The sequence below is a fragment of the Penicillium verhagenii genome (genome assembly GCF_028828195.1).
Source record: "Penicillium verhagenii strain IBT 33310 chromosome Unknown utg000005l_segment0_segment0, whole genome shotgun sequence".
Classification (NCBI taxonomy): domain Eukaryota; kingdom Fungi; phylum Ascomycota; class Eurotiomycetes; order Eurotiales; family Aspergillaceae; genus Penicillium; species Penicillium verhagenii.
In genome coordinates this window covers 337,412-353,981 of record NW_026643169.1, presented here as the reverse complement: position 1 = coordinate 353,981, position 16,570 = coordinate 337,412, and the positions used below count along the sequence as shown (strand labels likewise).

Genomic DNA, 16,570 nt, shown 5'->3' with positions numbered 1-16,570 from the left:
CGAACCTACTCCTGCGGGACTTCCGTGGCCGACTTTGGGGCGAAATAAGGGAACCCCGCCGCGAAAAGACAGAACTAGACCCTTAATTTAATTGAAGTCATGTCTGACGGATCCACTACAAGGCCTGCACGTATCTGTGTAAACCAAGGGGTTTCGGGGTCATTAATACGACGTATGCACTTGTAATTGTTTTGTGCGGGGCTATATGTACATGTATGTACCCACCCCATATAATACATCTCTACCGCTGATCTTGCTGTATGTGAATACTATGCTCACTTAACTCACCATGGCCATAGATTTGGAAAACCTCGTTGTCCAGATCATCCGACAGCCAGTTCTTTGGAAGGTCATTCCCTTGGGTCTATTATGGACAGCCTACCGGGTTAATAGATATCTCAACCGTCAAGCTTTAAATAATGGCGTTCATCAGGGCGCTCAGGGCCGTGCTCAGTTTTACTCAGTGAGCGAAAAGCGGCAAGGCTGAGCACTAATCCGGAAGTGGAAAGTCAAGAGTTAGGAGTGGAAATCAAGTACGTAGGTATAATCGCGTAAGGTATGTCTTTCAAATGTTGAAATAATACTCGAGACATCTGAACCTTGAACATTTGAAAACCCAAAGAGAGCACGAATCGACCCCAGAAGAACAAATTGATACATTCAAATACATGAATCAATGGCACCACTAGGCCGTACGTAGATAAGAGTTAAAATTCGGAAGCAGCGCGTCTTTCAAAATCAATTGATAGAAAAGAAAATGATATATAGGTATAAGTTCGCTATAAAATTTCGTCAAGTCATTAAAATTTTTGCCATTTGCCATTTGCCATTTGATTTCAAGTCTCCATCAAATGGTAAGCCAAGACAGGGTCAATCATTGCCACCTCGTTGTGGTTGGGTATAATATTACCAGCATCGTGATTTGAATCCATAGGGAATGCATCTTGCATCATGATATCAGAATCGGAACCTGCTTGTGGGGGGAGAGCAGAGGCATTGTGGGACTGGAAGGTAGTTCCCTGCCCAAGAGTCGATTCATGTGAAAAGCCCAGGTTGGCATCATCAAACTCAAGTCCGTATATCCCAAGGGAGTTGCCCCCTGGGCCAGACTGGTCTCCAAGTAGGGCACGTTGCATGAATAGACCCTGGACTTCGTCCTCGGAGCAACCATGCTTGGCAGTCATATGCACCCACAAGTCATAGTCACGGTGAAATCGATATTCGCAGGTATCATAAATGCAGGGAATTTGTCGACCAGACTCCTCAACATAGCCTTGCCCAGTCAAAGCTGCCAACGTGGACATTTGATTGTTAACACAGGCCTTCTTGCTAAGACCAAGTCGCTGGCGCCGTTCTGCCTTGGCATTTTGGAAGCCCAAATGAGCTGTGCGGATGTGTTCTTCAAGCGCAAGTTTGCTTCCGTATCTCTTTCCGCAGCCAATTCCGTCCCAATCAGCGACTTTCTTCGAGGCTGAGAGGTCGGTCTCGCCACATCCAAATCGCTTCTCTCCTTCGTGAACAGTTCGAACATGGACGGTCAGATTACCCTTTTTGGTGAAGCTACGATCGCAGCCGGGAAACGTGCAGTCGAAGACCTTCCTGTCCTCTAAGCTCGCATCTCCATGAGCAACCTCAAGATGACGTCGTAGCTCTCTTGATGTTGAGCAGACAATAGGACAATGAGGACATTTTGGGGGATGGACAGTTCGAATATGCTCTTGCAGGACAGCATATGTTGGGAAGTAAAGAGCGGCACTCTCCGCGTCCGGTAAATTCTCCGTGCACTCAGCACAGGTAAATCTTTTCTCGGCATGGACTCTGCTCTGGTGAGATCGTAAATGACCAGCAGTCTCAAACGCCATTTGGCATTTTTGTCCGGTGGTTTCGTCAATGTGTGTGCAGGGAAAGGGTTTTTGGTGCAAGTGCACAGTCAGAACGTGTTTCTGCAGGGTCGAGTGTTTTCGGAAGGTCTCCTCACAGGGTGGGTATTCGGTGCAGCGGTATTTGTCTCTACCATCGTGGGCAGCAATGTGACGACGAAGTCGCGAGCCTGTGACAAAACTCTTACCACAGTCTGATCGGGGACACACATAGTCCCGAGTTCCGGTATGGGCGCTCTTGACATGGTGGGCGAGATGAGAGGTCCGTAGAAAGGTTTTGTCACATCCGTCATGGGTACATTTGAAAAGCCGTTCGTTGTTGTGAGAACGAATGTGTTCCTGAAGTCGAGCCGGGCGGTTGAAGGCCTTATCACAGCCTTCGAATGGGCAACGATGGGTCTTCAGTTCCGATGGGTATCGAGCAGAGGTGGTGGAGAATGGTGTGGCCGGAGTGTCGTTCATGTCATCACTTGCCAGACTAGGCGTCGCTAGTGCAGAGTACTCCGCATCGGAATGTGCTTCTTCGTAAATGGGATCTTTGAAAATCGGTCAGTATGCTTCGATTGTGCTATCAGGGTCGCATAGTGACGGCTCACCATCGCTATGTAAATCGCTCATGTGGTGCCGTTTTGCTGACAACCCACGATCGGGGGAGGCTTTTCGCTTGGACGCCATCATGCAGTCTCCGCATGAAAGGAAAGCATCCACCAGAAAAGCGAAAGTTGCAAGTAGGAAAAAAAGATGCGCTGACGTGAATTAAAATTATTTTGCCGAGATCAAAAGGCGGTCTGGACGAAGACGGACTAGCGTGGTGGAAGATTTTCCGCTTTTTTGCATTCGTGAGTTCAACAACTTCGGTCCCGCGCTTTGGGTTTCTCTCTATTTGGTTCTCCCTCGGTCTTCATTTACAGCGAATCATCATGTCTGACTACGGCGGCGACGATCACGAGCCCGAGACGTAAGCTTCCCAATGGCGACAAGGAGGTCGGCGCATGAAAAAGCTTGAAGGTCCTTGGAGATCTAGAGCTCCCGCGCATCACGACCACTCTACTTTTGTGAGGATAAGCCATTCTAACAATCGATTTGCAATACAGCTACGACTATGAGCCTCACGAGGAAGTTTTTGATGACGCCGAGCCCGAGGATTTCCAGGACAACGAGGGTCTCGAAGGTGACGATGGAATCGATGGCGAGGCGTACCATCCGGCCGTGAACGGCGAGAACGTCATCGTCTCCGGTGATCCCAACTCTGCACAATCGGCCAAGTTGATGGAACAGTCACGCGAGAAGAAGGTCCCCACTGAGCTGCGAACCACTACCCCGTACCTCACCAAATACGAGCGCGCTCGTGTGCTGGGCACCCGAGCTCTGCAGATCAGGTACGTCGCCACGGGGGACACATTGCGCACGCATACTTGAATATGGTGAGACAATTGGCTAACCATTTGTGTAGTATGAACGCTCCTGTGCTCGTTGACCTTGAGGGTGAAACCGACCCCCTGCAGATCGCCCTGAAGGAATTGAACCAGAAGAAGATTCCCCTGATCGTGCGGCGATACTTGCCTGATGGATGGTAAGCTAACTTGGCGGCCAAATTTCAAGTGGACTGCGGACTAACCTGATATACTAGGTACGAGGATTGGACTTGCGAGGAACTCCTGTAAGCAGGTTATCACTCGTCCATCTGACAATTGGGGGGTTTGTACATCTGCTTTGGGATGGAATTCAGCATAGCGTTCGGAGTTTGGGACATTGAAACCGCGGCTCCAAAAGAAAGAAAAAATGGCTTGAACCATCTTGGAAATCTCCGAGGACACGGTCTAACTGTAATGATTCTAGACAGACCAAAAAAACAATAATGACGGTTTCTGCAATAATATCAAATATCAAGGGTTCTGACGTAGAATTCATATAAGAAAACCATATCTCAGTGTCTGTAAAAAGCTACTTATAATGCATAGAAGTAGAATGTTGGACATTCATGCATTGCTGGCGTATACTTCGGTAGGGCAATGCGGTGCCACGTGAGTTTATCTCCGGGATCAAAATCCTCCCCGAAAGTCCCACTTTTATGCCCGGAATAACATTTAAATGGAGTTTGAACTGTCCCCTGCAATGCGATTGCCAGTGCTTCACAAAGCACACGTGCACGCATAAATCCTCGCGCACAGATACCATCCTTGGCCAAGCTCGCTTGGATAACCGGCACACCTCGTCCTGTTCTTTATTGGCTGCCTGTCCTCTGCTTGGTAACATTTACAGAGCTACGATATGGTTCTGACTCAAGGATCCCAGTGGGTGCCAGTGGGTGCCAGTGGGCCCCGCCGTGCCCAAAACATGGCTTGAAATTCGGTCTCTTCCGCTAGCAAGACCCCGCTTGCTCGGCCTTTGGTCGTGGTTTATAATCAGTTCAAATTTTTCTTTTTTTCCTTCTTGAATGTTGGAGATTTTTCCCCAGCCTGTTTATACTCCACTTTGCCTAGGCCTTGGAGCGCTGGTTTCCTTTTTTTGTTTCAAGCTTTCCTCCAGTCTGCCCGCCACAAGTGCCTGAGCTTCAAGGATGGGTTCCACTAATCCAGAAGTAGAGCAAAAGATCCTTGCCGATACACCGGCAGTTGCAGACGAGGAGAATGTGAATGACTCTGCGATTGAGTCTCCGGCGGAGAAGCCGGTGGACGACTTTATATTCGATCAAGGCCTTGTTTCATGGCTCCAGGTTCTGGGCTCTTTCTTTCTCTTCTTCAATTCATGGTATGAAATGCACTCGGGATCCACAAAAATTGAAAAGACATGGCGCTAACATTAAATTCTCGAACAGGGGCGTGATCAATACATGGGGTGCATATCAAACTTACTATGAGTCGAACTTACTTTCCGGGACATCGTCGTCTACTATCGCATGGATTGGATCCCTTCAATCGTTCCTGTTGATGCTTGTGGGAGTAATCACCGGTCCATTGTTTGATGCAGGTTACTTCCGAGTCATGATTGGCGCTGCCAACATCATGCTTCCTTTTGGTTTGATGATGACCAGCCTTGCCACTGAATACTGGCAGTTGATTCTCGCTCAAGGTGTCGTCATTGGAATAGCTGCGGGGTGTCTGTTTGTGCCCTCGGTGGCCCTCCTGCCACAGTATTTCCGAGATAAAAGAGGTTTCGCCAACGGACTAGCCGCTAGCGGCAGCAGTATTGGCGGCGTAGTATACCCCATCATGTTTGATCAACTGGAGAAGAAGGTCGGCTTTGCTTGGGCTACTCGAGCAATTGGTTTCCTCACTTTTGGAACAATCTTCATCTCATTCAGCATCATGCGCATCCGTATCCCGCCAAGAGAAAAGCGTAAGCTCTACCAGCTTTCTGCTTTCAAAGACCCGGGTTACTGCATTTTCTGTGCCGCCATGTTCCTGGGTTTCCTTGGGTTCTACAACTTCCTCTTTTACGTCCAGTCATATGCTATTGACACAGGCATCGTTGATGATAACCTGGGTTTCTATTTGCTGTCCATTCTTAACGCTGCCTCCACTTTCGGTCGTGTTGGACCAAACTTCCTTGCTGATCACACTGGCCCTCTCAATATGCTCACCCCGGCGGTGACCATCACTGCAATCTTGGCCTTTGTATGGATTCGTGTCCACACCATCCCTGGTATCATCATTCTTTCTGTCATGTATGGATTTTTCTCCGGTGGTTTTGTGTCGATGCCCCCGGTTGTCATGGCATACATGACTCCTGACGTGCGTGACCTCGGCACTCGTCTTGGTCAGGTCTTTGCTGTCACCTCTATTGGTCTGCTGATCGGTACTCCCATCGGTGGTGCCATTCTGAGCAGCACTGGTAGCTACCTTGGCGTGCAGCTCTTCACGGCCTGCTGCCTCATTTCTTCCGCTGTCCTTATGGCGACTTTGAGATTTGTGCGGTCGGGCCCACATCTGATTTCTAAGACTTGAGTCGATCCTCGAGCCCGCCTGAGAGCAACTTCATCCATTGAGGTCATGTCCCCTAAGGTGATACCCTGCACAGCTCCAGACAACCTGGCCACCAGTTTAATCGTCCGCTATCCGATACCCTCCATCTTGCCTGTCCTCATATTTTAAGAGGGATCAGTGCTTTGCATTACTGAACATTGACAAGGGCGGCATACACCATTGTGGTGAATAGCCTAGCTTTTGTCATTTGCAGCCTAAAAGTTTTTTTGCATATAGAGAGGCGTTCTCCAGGTCGAGGTTGAAATAGACCTCCAATGTCTTCATTGTTACCAACTTTATAAAGGCAAGACCATTACCTAATTTCAAAATCAATAATTTAATACATACAGATATGGAAATAGAACAAATGGTATTTCTTCTAACCAGCCTATGCACATAGTATCCGGTAGGTACGCACGCGCGATATGTAGTTGATGCACCAGGTGTTTTCAAGTAGTTACAAGTCGGAGTAACTTTGTCCAATAAATTAATAGATGATGCTTGTGTTCTTTGCTAATATATGCTCATGACTATCAACTGCATCATTCAAGTCGACCTCGGTAGGGTTATGAAACATCCTGGGGATGTACAGGGAAGTCTTCGCCCTTTTCTCGTACATGTTCCAGCTTTTTGTCTCGACTGCATGGCTTTCGCATATCAAACGCATCCTCTCCACTGTCTGACATGCCCGTTGGGTCGTCACTGTAATAACTGATCACTCGCCTGAAGACCGAGTAGCTATAGGATGCCATGTTAGCACGATTTTGGGATACCGCGAAATGCTTGATATGCACTTACCCCATTCCTTTGTACATATCTATTGCCACTTTGTTACCTGCGCGGACATAGAGATCCACGAACCAGGCATTGTTTATATCCGATCCGCGCTCCAGTTGCTCAGTAAGTGCACTTGCATGGCCCATTCGGCGCCAGGCGGGTGCAACAGTTAACACTGTAATATGACCGTGCCATGGGGTATAGTGCTCAGACTGTCGCATATGAGAGGGTTGTTCTTCAAGCTTGCCCATAACTGCAGCCAATTGGTTAGTATATGATGTCCTCTTTTTGAAGGAGAAAAGACCAAAGTACTTACTGTAGCCAACAACGCCTGCATCGCGATCTTTCACCGCGCTAAACAGTGACGGCCATTTTGTGAGGTAGTTCAAATAAAAGCCGAGGTCATAATTCTCCGTCAAAGGGTCCAGGTTGGTAAGGTTCAAGGATAGCAAGTCCAGTGGGGACATGCGTGTAATAGCGCTCATCTTGAATCAGCCACCAAACCACGATATCGAGGGGAAAGAATGTGGGGTTTGTTGGTGATTGCGATTGAAACGTCTTTTTTTCTGCCGAGGCGGTGGCTCCACCAGTAACGCGAGACTTTTCGACATTACGCTGTATATAATCCGACTTAACTCGCGGGCTGAGCTGGTCTGTGTCTGTCCTTGCTTTTCTGCTCCTGCGCTGGTTTGCTTGTGTACTACTTTACATATGCGATGACGCGATAGACTTTGCTTTCCAAGACATCTTTCGGCATTGAAACAACAATCACCTCCATCACCGCCCTAGGACCCCAATACTGTGTGTTGTTGGTCTACTTCTTTCTTTTATTCTTATTGTCTTTTCTGAGGAGACTACCACTCTCATTCATTCTCTTCTCCAAAGAATACTTAAATATCTTTATATCTCTCGTTTTATCTGGAGACTCAGAACTCCTGTCCTTCCGATGCCCCTCCCTCCGTCTCCCCTGAAACTCGCTCACCGCTACCCCTCCAACATGGACGACTCTCCAATCTCACCAGGGGCCCCAGGGGTCAATGTTTTTGCCCCAGAGAGCCCTACGGAGCCCCGAACGCCCCGGCACTCGGCGCCTCCATCCCCAATCTTGTCCCGCCAAACCCTGAATGGCATGAATGGATTCCATCGGGAATCGGTAGATTTCTCCGCCGACGCAGGCGGGAGTGGTCTTGGGAATCTTGCCGACGAGCTAGCGGATGCATGGGAACAAGAAGAAGATGGTTACGGATATGCTTCCGGGCAGGAGAATGCGACTGGATCCCAACGAACGGACCAGAGCGACGGCGAGGACGCATATCTACAGTCGGTGCGCGACATGCGCTCCCAGTCACCTACAGACTCTCCAGCCAGAAACAGGTTGCGAGCCGACCAAATTCGACAGCATCGACGGCAGGAATCCCAATATGACGGTTCAGACTATGGGAATGATTCAGATCTCGAAGAGGCGGCCGATCTCTCCCCCGCATTGGAAAGCCAGATGGCCGATATCGAGAGCCTTGCGCGACGCGGTATCGAGAATAATGGCAGCGAGAATGACCATGTCATTCAAAGGACAGTAGAGTCGCTGAGGGATCTAGGTGGACAGAGTGGAATTGAGAACAGTGCCATGAGGTATGTGTTCCTAGCACTAAACGACAATGGCATCGGAACTCGCTGGATCTAACCATGGCTATTTTTTAGGTTGATCACTGCCCATACATCTATCACATCTCACCTTACTCACCAAACCCGCATTCTTCAATCTCTTATCCACCCACTTCTATTTTCTTCATTTCCTCTCCTCACCGACGACGCCATTGACTCCCTTATGCCTCTGATTGACGAGGGCCTCTTGCCCAACCTTCCCTATCCTTTCCCCGAACAAATCCACCGGGACTCCAGACCAGCCACACCATCACAAGCATCCGCCAATCCGCTTGCATCTCTCCAAGCTCTTATCTCTCAAACCGCAGACATTACCCACTCCCTTCGCGGTCTAAGCGACACCCTTTACGAATCCCGCCAGCTGACTTCCACGGCATCTCGTCGATTAAGATCCGCGCGGGAACTCGTTTCTGATATACGGCGCGAGGAAGAAAGTCGAGAGGAAGGTTCACGGTGGATCGAACGAGGGGATTGGGATCGTCGACTTCAAGATCGCGAAGCTGGAAAGGAGTGTCGAGATGTCGTCAGTGGCTTTGAAGCTGTCTGCGGTGAATGGCGTGAGAGACTCTTTGGATCTGCCGAGATGGCAGCCGCATAACCCTACCATGGACATCATTTTGTGTCATTAGAATGGCTTGCAATGTCTCTCTAGACTGCCATTAGACTGTTATAAACATTATTATTTGGGTTCGCCTTTTTTCTTTCTTCAAATGTTGTCAGATATCCCCTGCAGTGCTGTGTTCTTTCTCTACATTTTGTCATTTTGTTCGGCCCCGGGTGGCTTGTTTATATCCCTGATCTGTCAATCAATATACCTGTATATACCCTCGGGACTATCTAAGTATTTTATATCATTTGGATTCAAATGTTTGTCTTATCTGAAATTTATAAGTTGGCTTTTAAACCCCGTATGTATTTGATACCCTCTTGGAACGATGCTTGAAAGCAAATCGAACGATTTGCAAGGTTATAATGTTTTAAAAGTCAACATTTTGAACTCTACTAAGCAAGAACAACAACTTTCTTCGCAGAAACACCCGCTCTCAAAACGTCATAGCCCTCCTGGATGCCCTGCAGTCCTCTCGTCTCCATAACCAGCGGTTTTGGCTTAGCGTGATATCTTCCATCCTTAAGCGCATTGGGCAAAAACTCTCGCCACAGTCCCAAGATAGTATCCTGATTGCCTCCAAAAAGCATCTTTGCTCGGACGCCCTTTGGAACCACACCTTCTTGCAGCGGCGTAGTGGTCACAACAAAAACATCAGCTTTGAGCAAGCTCGCAATCTCAAGCACAGGACCCAGAGATGCTGCAAACCCGGCTGCTTGGATTATACTCACACAGCCTGAGCGTGCGTTTAATTCGGTGGCAATGAGAGACACAACATCAGAGGCCGTGTAATCGAAGACCATATTCGCACCAAGCTCTTTCAGACTCTCAAAGTTTCTCGGCGACGCGGTGGTCAGAACTTCCAGTCCCATCGCAACAGCTAACTGGATAGCATTGCTCCCAACGGAAGAACTTCCGCCCCAGATCAGCACACATTCCTTCCCTTGGTCCCCCGGAGCGGTGGAAATAGAAGTGCCAGTCCTAGACCCGGGCATCTCCAGCCCAAGATACTCCTCATTTGCAAGTGCATGCGCGGCAGTCGAAAATCCCAAGGGCAACACAACGCCCTCCTCGAACGGCATCGAATCGGGAATCCGGCAGACCAATTCTGACTCTATGACGACGTATTCCTGGAATCCGCCCATAGCAGGACCTTTGGTTGCACCCTGCGCGAACCCGATCACACGGTCGTTTAGTGCAAATTGAGTTGCATTTCCAAGCGCTACTATTGTGCCAGCGATGTCTTCGCCCAGGATGACGGGGTAGCTGACGAAGGCTAGCTCTGTGTCTTGGAGAATATAGTCTGCTGGGTTTATGGCCCATGCGTGGACTTTAATGAGGACTTGGGTTTCAGAGAGCGTTTCTGGGTAGGGTGTCGGTTGGATTTGGAGGGGAGTGTGGCATTGCAATTGCCAAGCGGCGTGGTTTTGGGTCATTCTTGGTACTTTCAAGCACTGTTGAATTGGAATAGAATACAACGTTTCATTAAGTGAAGGAATTATGGTGGGTTTTATAGCCTTGGACCTTAGGGGGATTAATGGGAGAGGTCATAAAGTTCCGAATTGTGTATAATACTGCTTCGGAAAACTTGATATCCATTTTGAATATTCTTTTGCCGCGTAGTAACTTATCTCCATTGTATAATGCTCGCATGTACGGTATCTATTTGAATGCTGCATTAACTTCTGGTTCGGTTGCAAGATTCCGGCTATGAAGGGCTGGAAGGGCGTTCTACACCTGGGCATAAAGATAAATTTAGCCCTAAGAACATTTAAGTCCGTTAAGTCCGGATGCAAACTCCGCTGTGGATAAAGCAGTACATAACAGAGCAGTACAAGGCTGTACCTCCAGGGCATGTGCCGTGCATTCATTGCAATAGGACATGAAAGAAGAATATGGGGAGTATAATATGTAGGCACTAGTAGTTCAAAAGTCTAGAAAAATGATTTCAATCCTATTCACTGGATCCCGACCATTTCGGGACCAAAGACATGGAGCAGAGCATGATATTGGCATCACGGATGACAAGGTGATCCGAAGGGATAAAGGAAATTAAACTGGAAACGCGAAAAACAATCAATTGAGAAAGCCAAAGGGCTCGAACAGAGCCAAAAATGGCCGATGATACAGAGTCATTGCGAGAAGGGGGTTCGTGAAAAAACATGCGCCGGATATGAAATCAGAAAAAAACATCCGATGCCACTTTTTGATGCCCTCCCTAAATTTGTAGGTGAAAAGAAGAAATAAATGTCGTCCACCCATTAAGCCGCTTATTGCTGCTGCTTCCACTTCGGCACCCAACGGCCACCGGCGGCAGGCTTAGACTCCTCAGGCTTGGAAGCCGGAGCAGAGTCCTGAGCGGAGGGCTCACGCGGTTGACGGGGCGTCCAGCGCTCAGAGGGGGCATCACGGGGCTCACGGGGCTCACGGGGCTCACGGGGAGGTGGGGCGGATCCAGAGCTAGCGGGAGCTCCAGAGCGGAGGTGAGGTGGCACGTATCCACCCTTGCGGGCAACGGGCTCTTCACGGGCGGCAGGAGCAGGTGCGGGGGCATCTGCGGAATCTCCCTTGGCAGCCAAACGGTCTCTCCAGCCGGAGCCAGCAGTGGGACGAGCAATGTTGAGACGGGGAGCGGTACGTTCGCTAGGTGCTTCGTAGGCACCGCCACCACCAGTCCTGCGAGCAGCCAAGCGTGCTTCGGCCTCTTCCTCACGCTGCTTTTGGCGAGCGGCAACCTCGTCGAGCTTGCCACGCTCCTCATCGCGACGGACCTTCTCCTCTGCCAAAACACGACGGCGCTCCTCGTCACGGGCAGTACGCTCCTCCTCCTCACGCTGAGCACGCTCAGCCTCCTCCTGCTGGCGGGCCTCCTCTTCCTCGCGCTCCTGCTTCTCACGACGACGGCGCTCCTGGACATCCTTGATGCGCTGCTTCTTCTTGGCCTCGAACTCGCGCTCAGCGGCCTTGCGGCGCTTCTCGAACTCTTCGTGACGCTTCTCAGAGACTTCCTTGCGGAAGTTGCTGAAGGCTGGGACGAGACGACCAAGACGGTTCTTGAGGGCAACGGCCTCAGCGTGCTTCTGCTTACCCTCCTTAAGGGTCTCGGCCTTCTGAGCCTCGTAAAGCTCCAGGTCAGTCTTCTTCTGGGCCTCGTAGTCGGCAGGAACGTGCTTCATCTCCTCACGACGGAACGCACGCTCCAAGTGGTCGATACGCTTGGCGGTGGTGCGAACACGGTCATTCAGCTCGTTCTTCTCCTTCTCAAGCTGAGCAAGTTTGATAGCACGCAAGCGGTTTCCATCCAGCTCATCCATGTCGAATTCGCTGATATCAATACCCTTGACACCGGTCTTGAGCTCCTCCAGCTGCTTCTTGAGCTCCTCTTGGCGGATGCGGTCCTGCTCGTCCTTAATACGCTTGCGCTCACGCTCAAGCTGCTCATCAGCCAAGCGCTTCTTCTCGGCATCCTGCAACTGCTGAGTGCGGATACGCTTGCGGTTCTCCTCCTCACGCTGCTTGCGGTTCAGGGCGTCGGTAGCAGCCTCCTTCTTCTTGTCGATAATAACACGACGAGCCAAGGTCTGCTCGTGCTCCTTGGCGGTGCCAGCCAAGGCGCGGGCCTGGGCGGCTTGCTTGGCCTGCAGACGAGCCTCGTTGTAGGAGGGGTCGACGTACATGCAGGTGGTGTGCAGGGTCTTGGCCAGGCGAGAAAGCTGGAAGCGAGCAATCTCAGCAGGGGTGTTCTGGAGGCGTTGAACGGAGGCAACATCGGACTCGGCGGAGCCGGCACCGCTGCCAGCGTGCATGGCCTTGGACGAAGAGAAAACGTCGGAATCGAAAGTGAGAACACCAGAGATGTGGTCCACACGGATGGCGAGGTCACCCTTCTTGCAACCGTTCATGATAAACTTCTCGATCATAGCGGGAGTGATCTGGAAGGGGTCGGGGAACTGGGCGAGCTCGTAAACGAACTTGAGCTCAACGGACTCGTAAACCTGGGACAATTGCTGGAACAGGCGGGTGAGGATGACCTGCTGGAGAGGGACAATGTACTTCTCCATCTCGGGGTCGGCGCCAATTTGCTCGAGGATGGGGGTGATCTTCTTGCAGATGGAGAGGGGGTGGAAGTCGACCTCGAGGATGTTGTACAAGTCACGGATCTCGGGGCGAACACGCTTGAGGAGACCCTTGTTCAGGGCATCACGGAACAGCACAGAACGGGTGGGGGGTTGAGCCATACCGAGCAAGTTGGTGAGACGAGTGTTCTTGTTCTTGCGAGCCTCATCCACATCGACGAGAGCACCACGCGAGCGGGTAGTGCTGATGACGGGGATGGAAAGGGCGGAAAGGAGCACAAAGGAAGCAGCCTTGGTCACCTCGGCCTCGGTCACGGAGGGGTTCTCCTTCTTGGTGCTCTGGCCGGTAGCGAGGGCCACGGTGGAGAGACGGAGCAAGTTGTAGTAGCGGTTCCAGGCGGCAGCGTGGAAGAGGTAGTTCTCGCTGACCAAGAAGATGCGAGCCAACTTCTCGTAGTAGTTAGCCATCATAACGTTCTTGGCGGGGCGCTTGCTCAAGTTAAGCAGGGTGTGAATATCCTCAATGCTGCGGAAAGCCTCCTGCCACAGTTCCAGCTCGACGGCAACGTTCAGCTGCTGGAAGCGAGTATCCAAGTGACGCTGCAGGGTGTCGGCGTCGCTGAGGTTGATGGCGTGCATCTGGGTAGAGTACTTGGCAGCATTCTGGACGTGGTTGCGCAGAAGCTCACACAGACGACGGAACTCGGTCTTGCGGGCGTACTTGAGGCAGAACTGGAAGGCCTGGAGAGCGGTCGACTGGTACATAATCTCGAGACGGGCGTTGTTCTTCAGGATCTCGAGGACGGTACGGTAGGTCTCCCACAGGAACTTGAGCCATGGAGTGACGACGGCGCGATCGGTGCGGTCCCGGGACTGCTCACCGGAGACGGTGGCAAGCAGAATAGTCTCGGGGGTCTCGATAGCCTCCAGATCGTCGACATTGGCGGAGGGAGCAGCGGACTCGAGGGAGGACTGGATCTCGTCGGCCTTGGCCTGGGCCTCGGTGACCTTCTGTTCGGCGAGTTCGATGAAGCGCTTCAGGACGACCTCGATGGTTCCGACGTTGGTGTTCTGGGCGATGTTCTTGTACTGGTACAGGCCATCCTTGGCCGCCTTTCCCTTGCGCAATTCAACAGACAACTCGACGAAGAGGAGCATAACCGGTTCGAGGGAAGCGATTGGGCTGCTGCGGGTACGCTTAGAGGTGACATGTTCGTGCAGGACGGTCAGGGCAGCGGGAGCCTGACCGACGGCGATGAGTTCCTGAGCTCTCTGTTCAAGTAAGAAGAGAAGTAAGTATACAAAAAGTTATGCTGATATCTTATCCAGTCGATCGTGATCACCAACCTTGAGAACATTCTCAGGCTTGATATGCGGTGGTGGCGGCATTATGGGTAATCCACCCCTTGAGGGTTTTTCCGGGTTTTTGGGTGGTTTTTGGCGGAAATGAAAATGGTGAAATTTGAGCAGCGGTTTGCACACGGGCAGGGGTCCAAGAACCTAATTAAAAAGCTGCCACGCGAAGTCCCGATTGACTTGGAGGGGAAGGGAAGGGCCTGTTGTGCGTGAACCGAAAATTCGCGGGTGACTGTTCCCACCTGGGACTAAGCGATGGGGCAGTCACGTGAAACAGTCCAATCAACTTATGGCAGTCGATGATCGACACCTTGACACCTGAAAGATGCGTACCTGTAACGTCAATAAAGAAGCTGTTGGATAGGAGTATACATCGTATTATAATATAACTACTACATAACTAATACTGTATGTTCAATTATAGTGTTTCGAACTCACAAACTTCACTAAATAAACCAAGATTTATCAATACACGTGGAATTTCGAATTTCACTTTCTTTACAATTCCCCAAAGTGAACAATTGCTTTTCGGGGCCGTCTCACTCCAGCTGTACTCTGTACGGAGTACAGCGAGAGTACAGCAAAGTACATACTTGGATGGGTCAGATTTAGGGTGCGGAAGTATCAGTACTTATGACCTTACTATTGAAGATACCCGTTTAATAGTGTGGGAAAAGTACCTATACCGGGATGAATAAGCCACACGGACCCCAGTTAACAAAGAGTAGAAAAAATAATAACGGAGAAAATCCCTCTTTGAACGATTTCTAACGACCTCCAATCCCTTCTTTTGGTCCTGCAGCCTCCTTAACTCATTCTCTCTTTTCCTTTCCTTTTCTTTGTTATGCTAGTGCAAAGCGCTTAAAAAAAAAATCCAACCAAATTACCTACTGGACCCCCCTTGTGTGGACACTTGGCCCCCCCCCGTACCCAGTTTACCGGTTTCTAAGTCCAACCCCCTCTGATCCGAAAACCCCCCTTTCTCTTCTACCGCGAACCTACCTCCCATCCACCATCCCACACGCCGTCACAATGGCCGCCTACGAACTGCGATCTGGGGGTGATGTCAAGAACAAAAAGCAAAGTGTTGCCGACTTGAAGTACCGTCGATTGACTGAGCTGAATGCCCGTCTGAAGGAGGATCTGGACCGTCCACGGGTCAAGGTGTCCGAGGCCGCGCTCTCGTGAGTTGATAAACCCCCTTTGTCGCAAGCAGAACCACTCAAATCAAGTACCCCCTCCCCTTCTAACATACCTTCTTTGTTCCTCTAGTCTCATCGCCTACTGCAACAATACCCGCGACTTCATGGTTCCCTCCGTATGGGGTCAGGTATGCGACCGTGCTTTTTCTTCCCCGGGCGCACACGCGCAAATCGCTAACCGTTCCACTTGCTCCAGGTCGAGAAGCGGGAAGATCCTTACGCTCCCCAGCAGCAAGGAAATGGCTGCTGCACCGTCATGTAATGGTCTTAATGACGATATCCTTCTCATCGCCACGACACGATTTTCCCTGTTCCTCTCTTGATTCTTTCATTCTTCTCACCCCCAACCTCTTCTTAATCCCCGGATCTACCGCCTCGCCTCCTGATGATCGCCTTTTTTTTTCTCACCCCAAATCACCACCTTCCCCCCTTCTTTGGATTCGCAAAATATCTCAAAAGTTGCGATCGCTTAATCACTGGGTGTCGATCAGCGGACCCGTGACGCTCTCCTGAAGAAATCGTCTGCTGGCCTTGCACGACCACTTCGACTGCACCGGGATCCTACGGGCACATCAGCTACTTTCTTGGCTACTTAACTTCATCTCTGGCCACAGCGGCGCGTGACGATTCGCCCTGTGTAGCCCTGTCTCTTTTACTCTTTCTTCTTCTTATCATTTTTTCGACTTTTTTTTATCACAACTTCTACTTCTACTTCGTCTCTTCTACCGCAACATTCCCCCTTTGTCGCCTCTGTTTTGAAGCCAATTTCCTATGTTTCTGGGTTACTCAAAATCATCTTTGTCTGAAAAGACAAGAATCGGTTGCCATTCGTGTATCATAGATTCGATTTGCATCCAATGACCAATACAATACCGTTCTAATTCCCAGTGTGCATTCGTAACAGTTCTAGAAGCCTCAAGTGCTGTCTTGAAAAAGAATATTGCAAATCCAGAAAAAAAAAATCGACCTTCAATTCTATCTAGGCCTTTTTTCAATGGATTTAAGCCTCATAGTCATATAAGCTACTAGATTCCTTTGCATGGGT

General features: G+C 50.3%; 9 protein-coding genes across 9 annotated transcripts; 5 read left to right on the top strand and 4 right to left on the bottom strand.

Annotated features, from left to right (window-relative positions):
• Window positions 1-289: 289 nt before the first annotated feature.
• On the top strand, window positions 290-487 carry N7466_003706 (uncharacterized protein; the record flags this gene model as incomplete). The annotated part of the gene is made up of 1 exon (XM_057163103.1): window positions 290-487. The coding sequence occupies one exon, from the start codon at window positions 290-292 to the stop codon at window positions 485-487; it is 198 nt and encodes a 65-aa protein (XP_057021784.1).
• A 349-nt stretch (window positions 488-836) lies between these two features.
• N7466_003705 (uncharacterized protein) lies at window positions 837-2,555 on the bottom strand (the record flags this gene model as incomplete). The annotated part of the gene is made up of 2 exons (XM_057163102.1): window positions 837-2,416; window positions 2,477-2,555. The coding sequence occupies 2 exons, from the start codon at window positions 2,553-2,555 to the stop codon at window positions 837-839; spliced, it is 1,659 nt and encodes a 552-aa protein (XP_057021783.1).
• A 245-nt stretch (window positions 2,556-2,800) lies between these two features.
• On the top strand, window positions 2,801-3,544 carry N7466_003704 (DNA-directed RNA polymerase core subunit RPO26; the record flags this gene model as incomplete). Its single annotated transcript, XM_057163101.1, has 4 exons — window positions 2,801-2,838; window positions 2,975-3,259; window positions 3,334-3,453; window positions 3,511-3,544. 4 exons carry the CDS (start codon window positions 2,801-2,803, stop codon window positions 3,542-3,544), a joined length of 477 nt encoding a protein of 158 aa, XP_057021782.1.
• Window positions 3,545-4,440: 896 nt separating this feature from the next.
• On the top strand, window positions 4,441-5,827 carry N7466_003703 (MCT family MFS transporter; the record flags this gene model as incomplete). Its single annotated transcript, XM_057163100.1, has 2 exons — window positions 4,441-4,631; window positions 4,699-5,827. The coding sequence occupies 2 exons, from the start codon at window positions 4,441-4,443 to the stop codon at window positions 5,825-5,827; spliced, it is 1,320 nt and encodes a 439-aa protein (XP_057021781.1).
• Window positions 5,828-6,411: 584 nt separating this feature from the next.
• On the bottom strand, window positions 6,412-7,107 carry N7466_003702 (peptide alpha-N-acetyltransferase complex B subunit NAT3; the record flags this gene model as incomplete). The annotated part of the gene is made up of 2 exons (XM_057163099.1): window positions 6,412-6,583; window positions 6,644-7,107. 2 exons carry the CDS (start codon window positions 7,105-7,107, stop codon window positions 6,412-6,414), a joined length of 636 nt encoding a protein of 211 aa, XP_057021780.1.
• A 461-nt stretch (window positions 7,108-7,568) lies between these two features.
• Window positions 7,569-8,882, top strand: N7466_003701 (uncharacterized protein; the record flags this gene model as incomplete). The annotated part of the gene is made up of 2 exons (XM_057163098.1): window positions 7,569-8,251; window positions 8,321-8,882. 2 exons carry the CDS (start codon window positions 7,569-7,571, stop codon window positions 8,880-8,882), a joined length of 1,245 nt encoding a protein of 414 aa, XP_057021779.1.
• Window positions 8,883-9,286: 404 nt separating this feature from the next.
• N7466_003700 (zinc-binding alcohol dehydrogenase family protein) lies at window positions 9,287-10,327 on the bottom strand (the record flags this gene model as incomplete). The annotated part of the gene is made up of 1 exon (XM_057163097.1): window positions 9,287-10,327. The coding sequence occupies one exon, from the start codon at window positions 10,325-10,327 to the stop codon at window positions 9,287-9,289; it is 1,041 nt and encodes a 346-aa protein (XP_057021778.1).
• An 834-nt stretch (window positions 10,328-11,161) lies between these two features.
• Window positions 11,162-14,356, bottom strand: tif32 (putative eukaryotic translation initiation factor 3 subunit EifCa; the record flags this gene model as incomplete). The annotated part of the gene is made up of 2 exons (XM_057163096.1): window positions 11,162-14,239; window positions 14,315-14,356. 2 exons carry the CDS (start codon window positions 14,354-14,356, stop codon window positions 11,162-11,164), a joined length of 3,120 nt encoding a protein of 1,039 aa, XP_057021777.1.
• A 999-nt stretch (window positions 14,357-15,355) lies between these two features.
• On the top strand, window positions 15,356-15,787 carry N7466_003698 (guanine nucleotide-binding protein subunit gamma; the record flags this gene model as incomplete). Its single annotated transcript, XM_057163095.1, has 3 exons — window positions 15,356-15,507; window positions 15,596-15,653; window positions 15,722-15,787. The coding sequence occupies 3 exons, from the start codon at window positions 15,356-15,358 to the stop codon at window positions 15,785-15,787; spliced, it is 276 nt and encodes a 91-aa protein (XP_057021776.1).
• Between the last annotated feature and the right edge of the window lie 783 nt (window positions 15,788-16,570).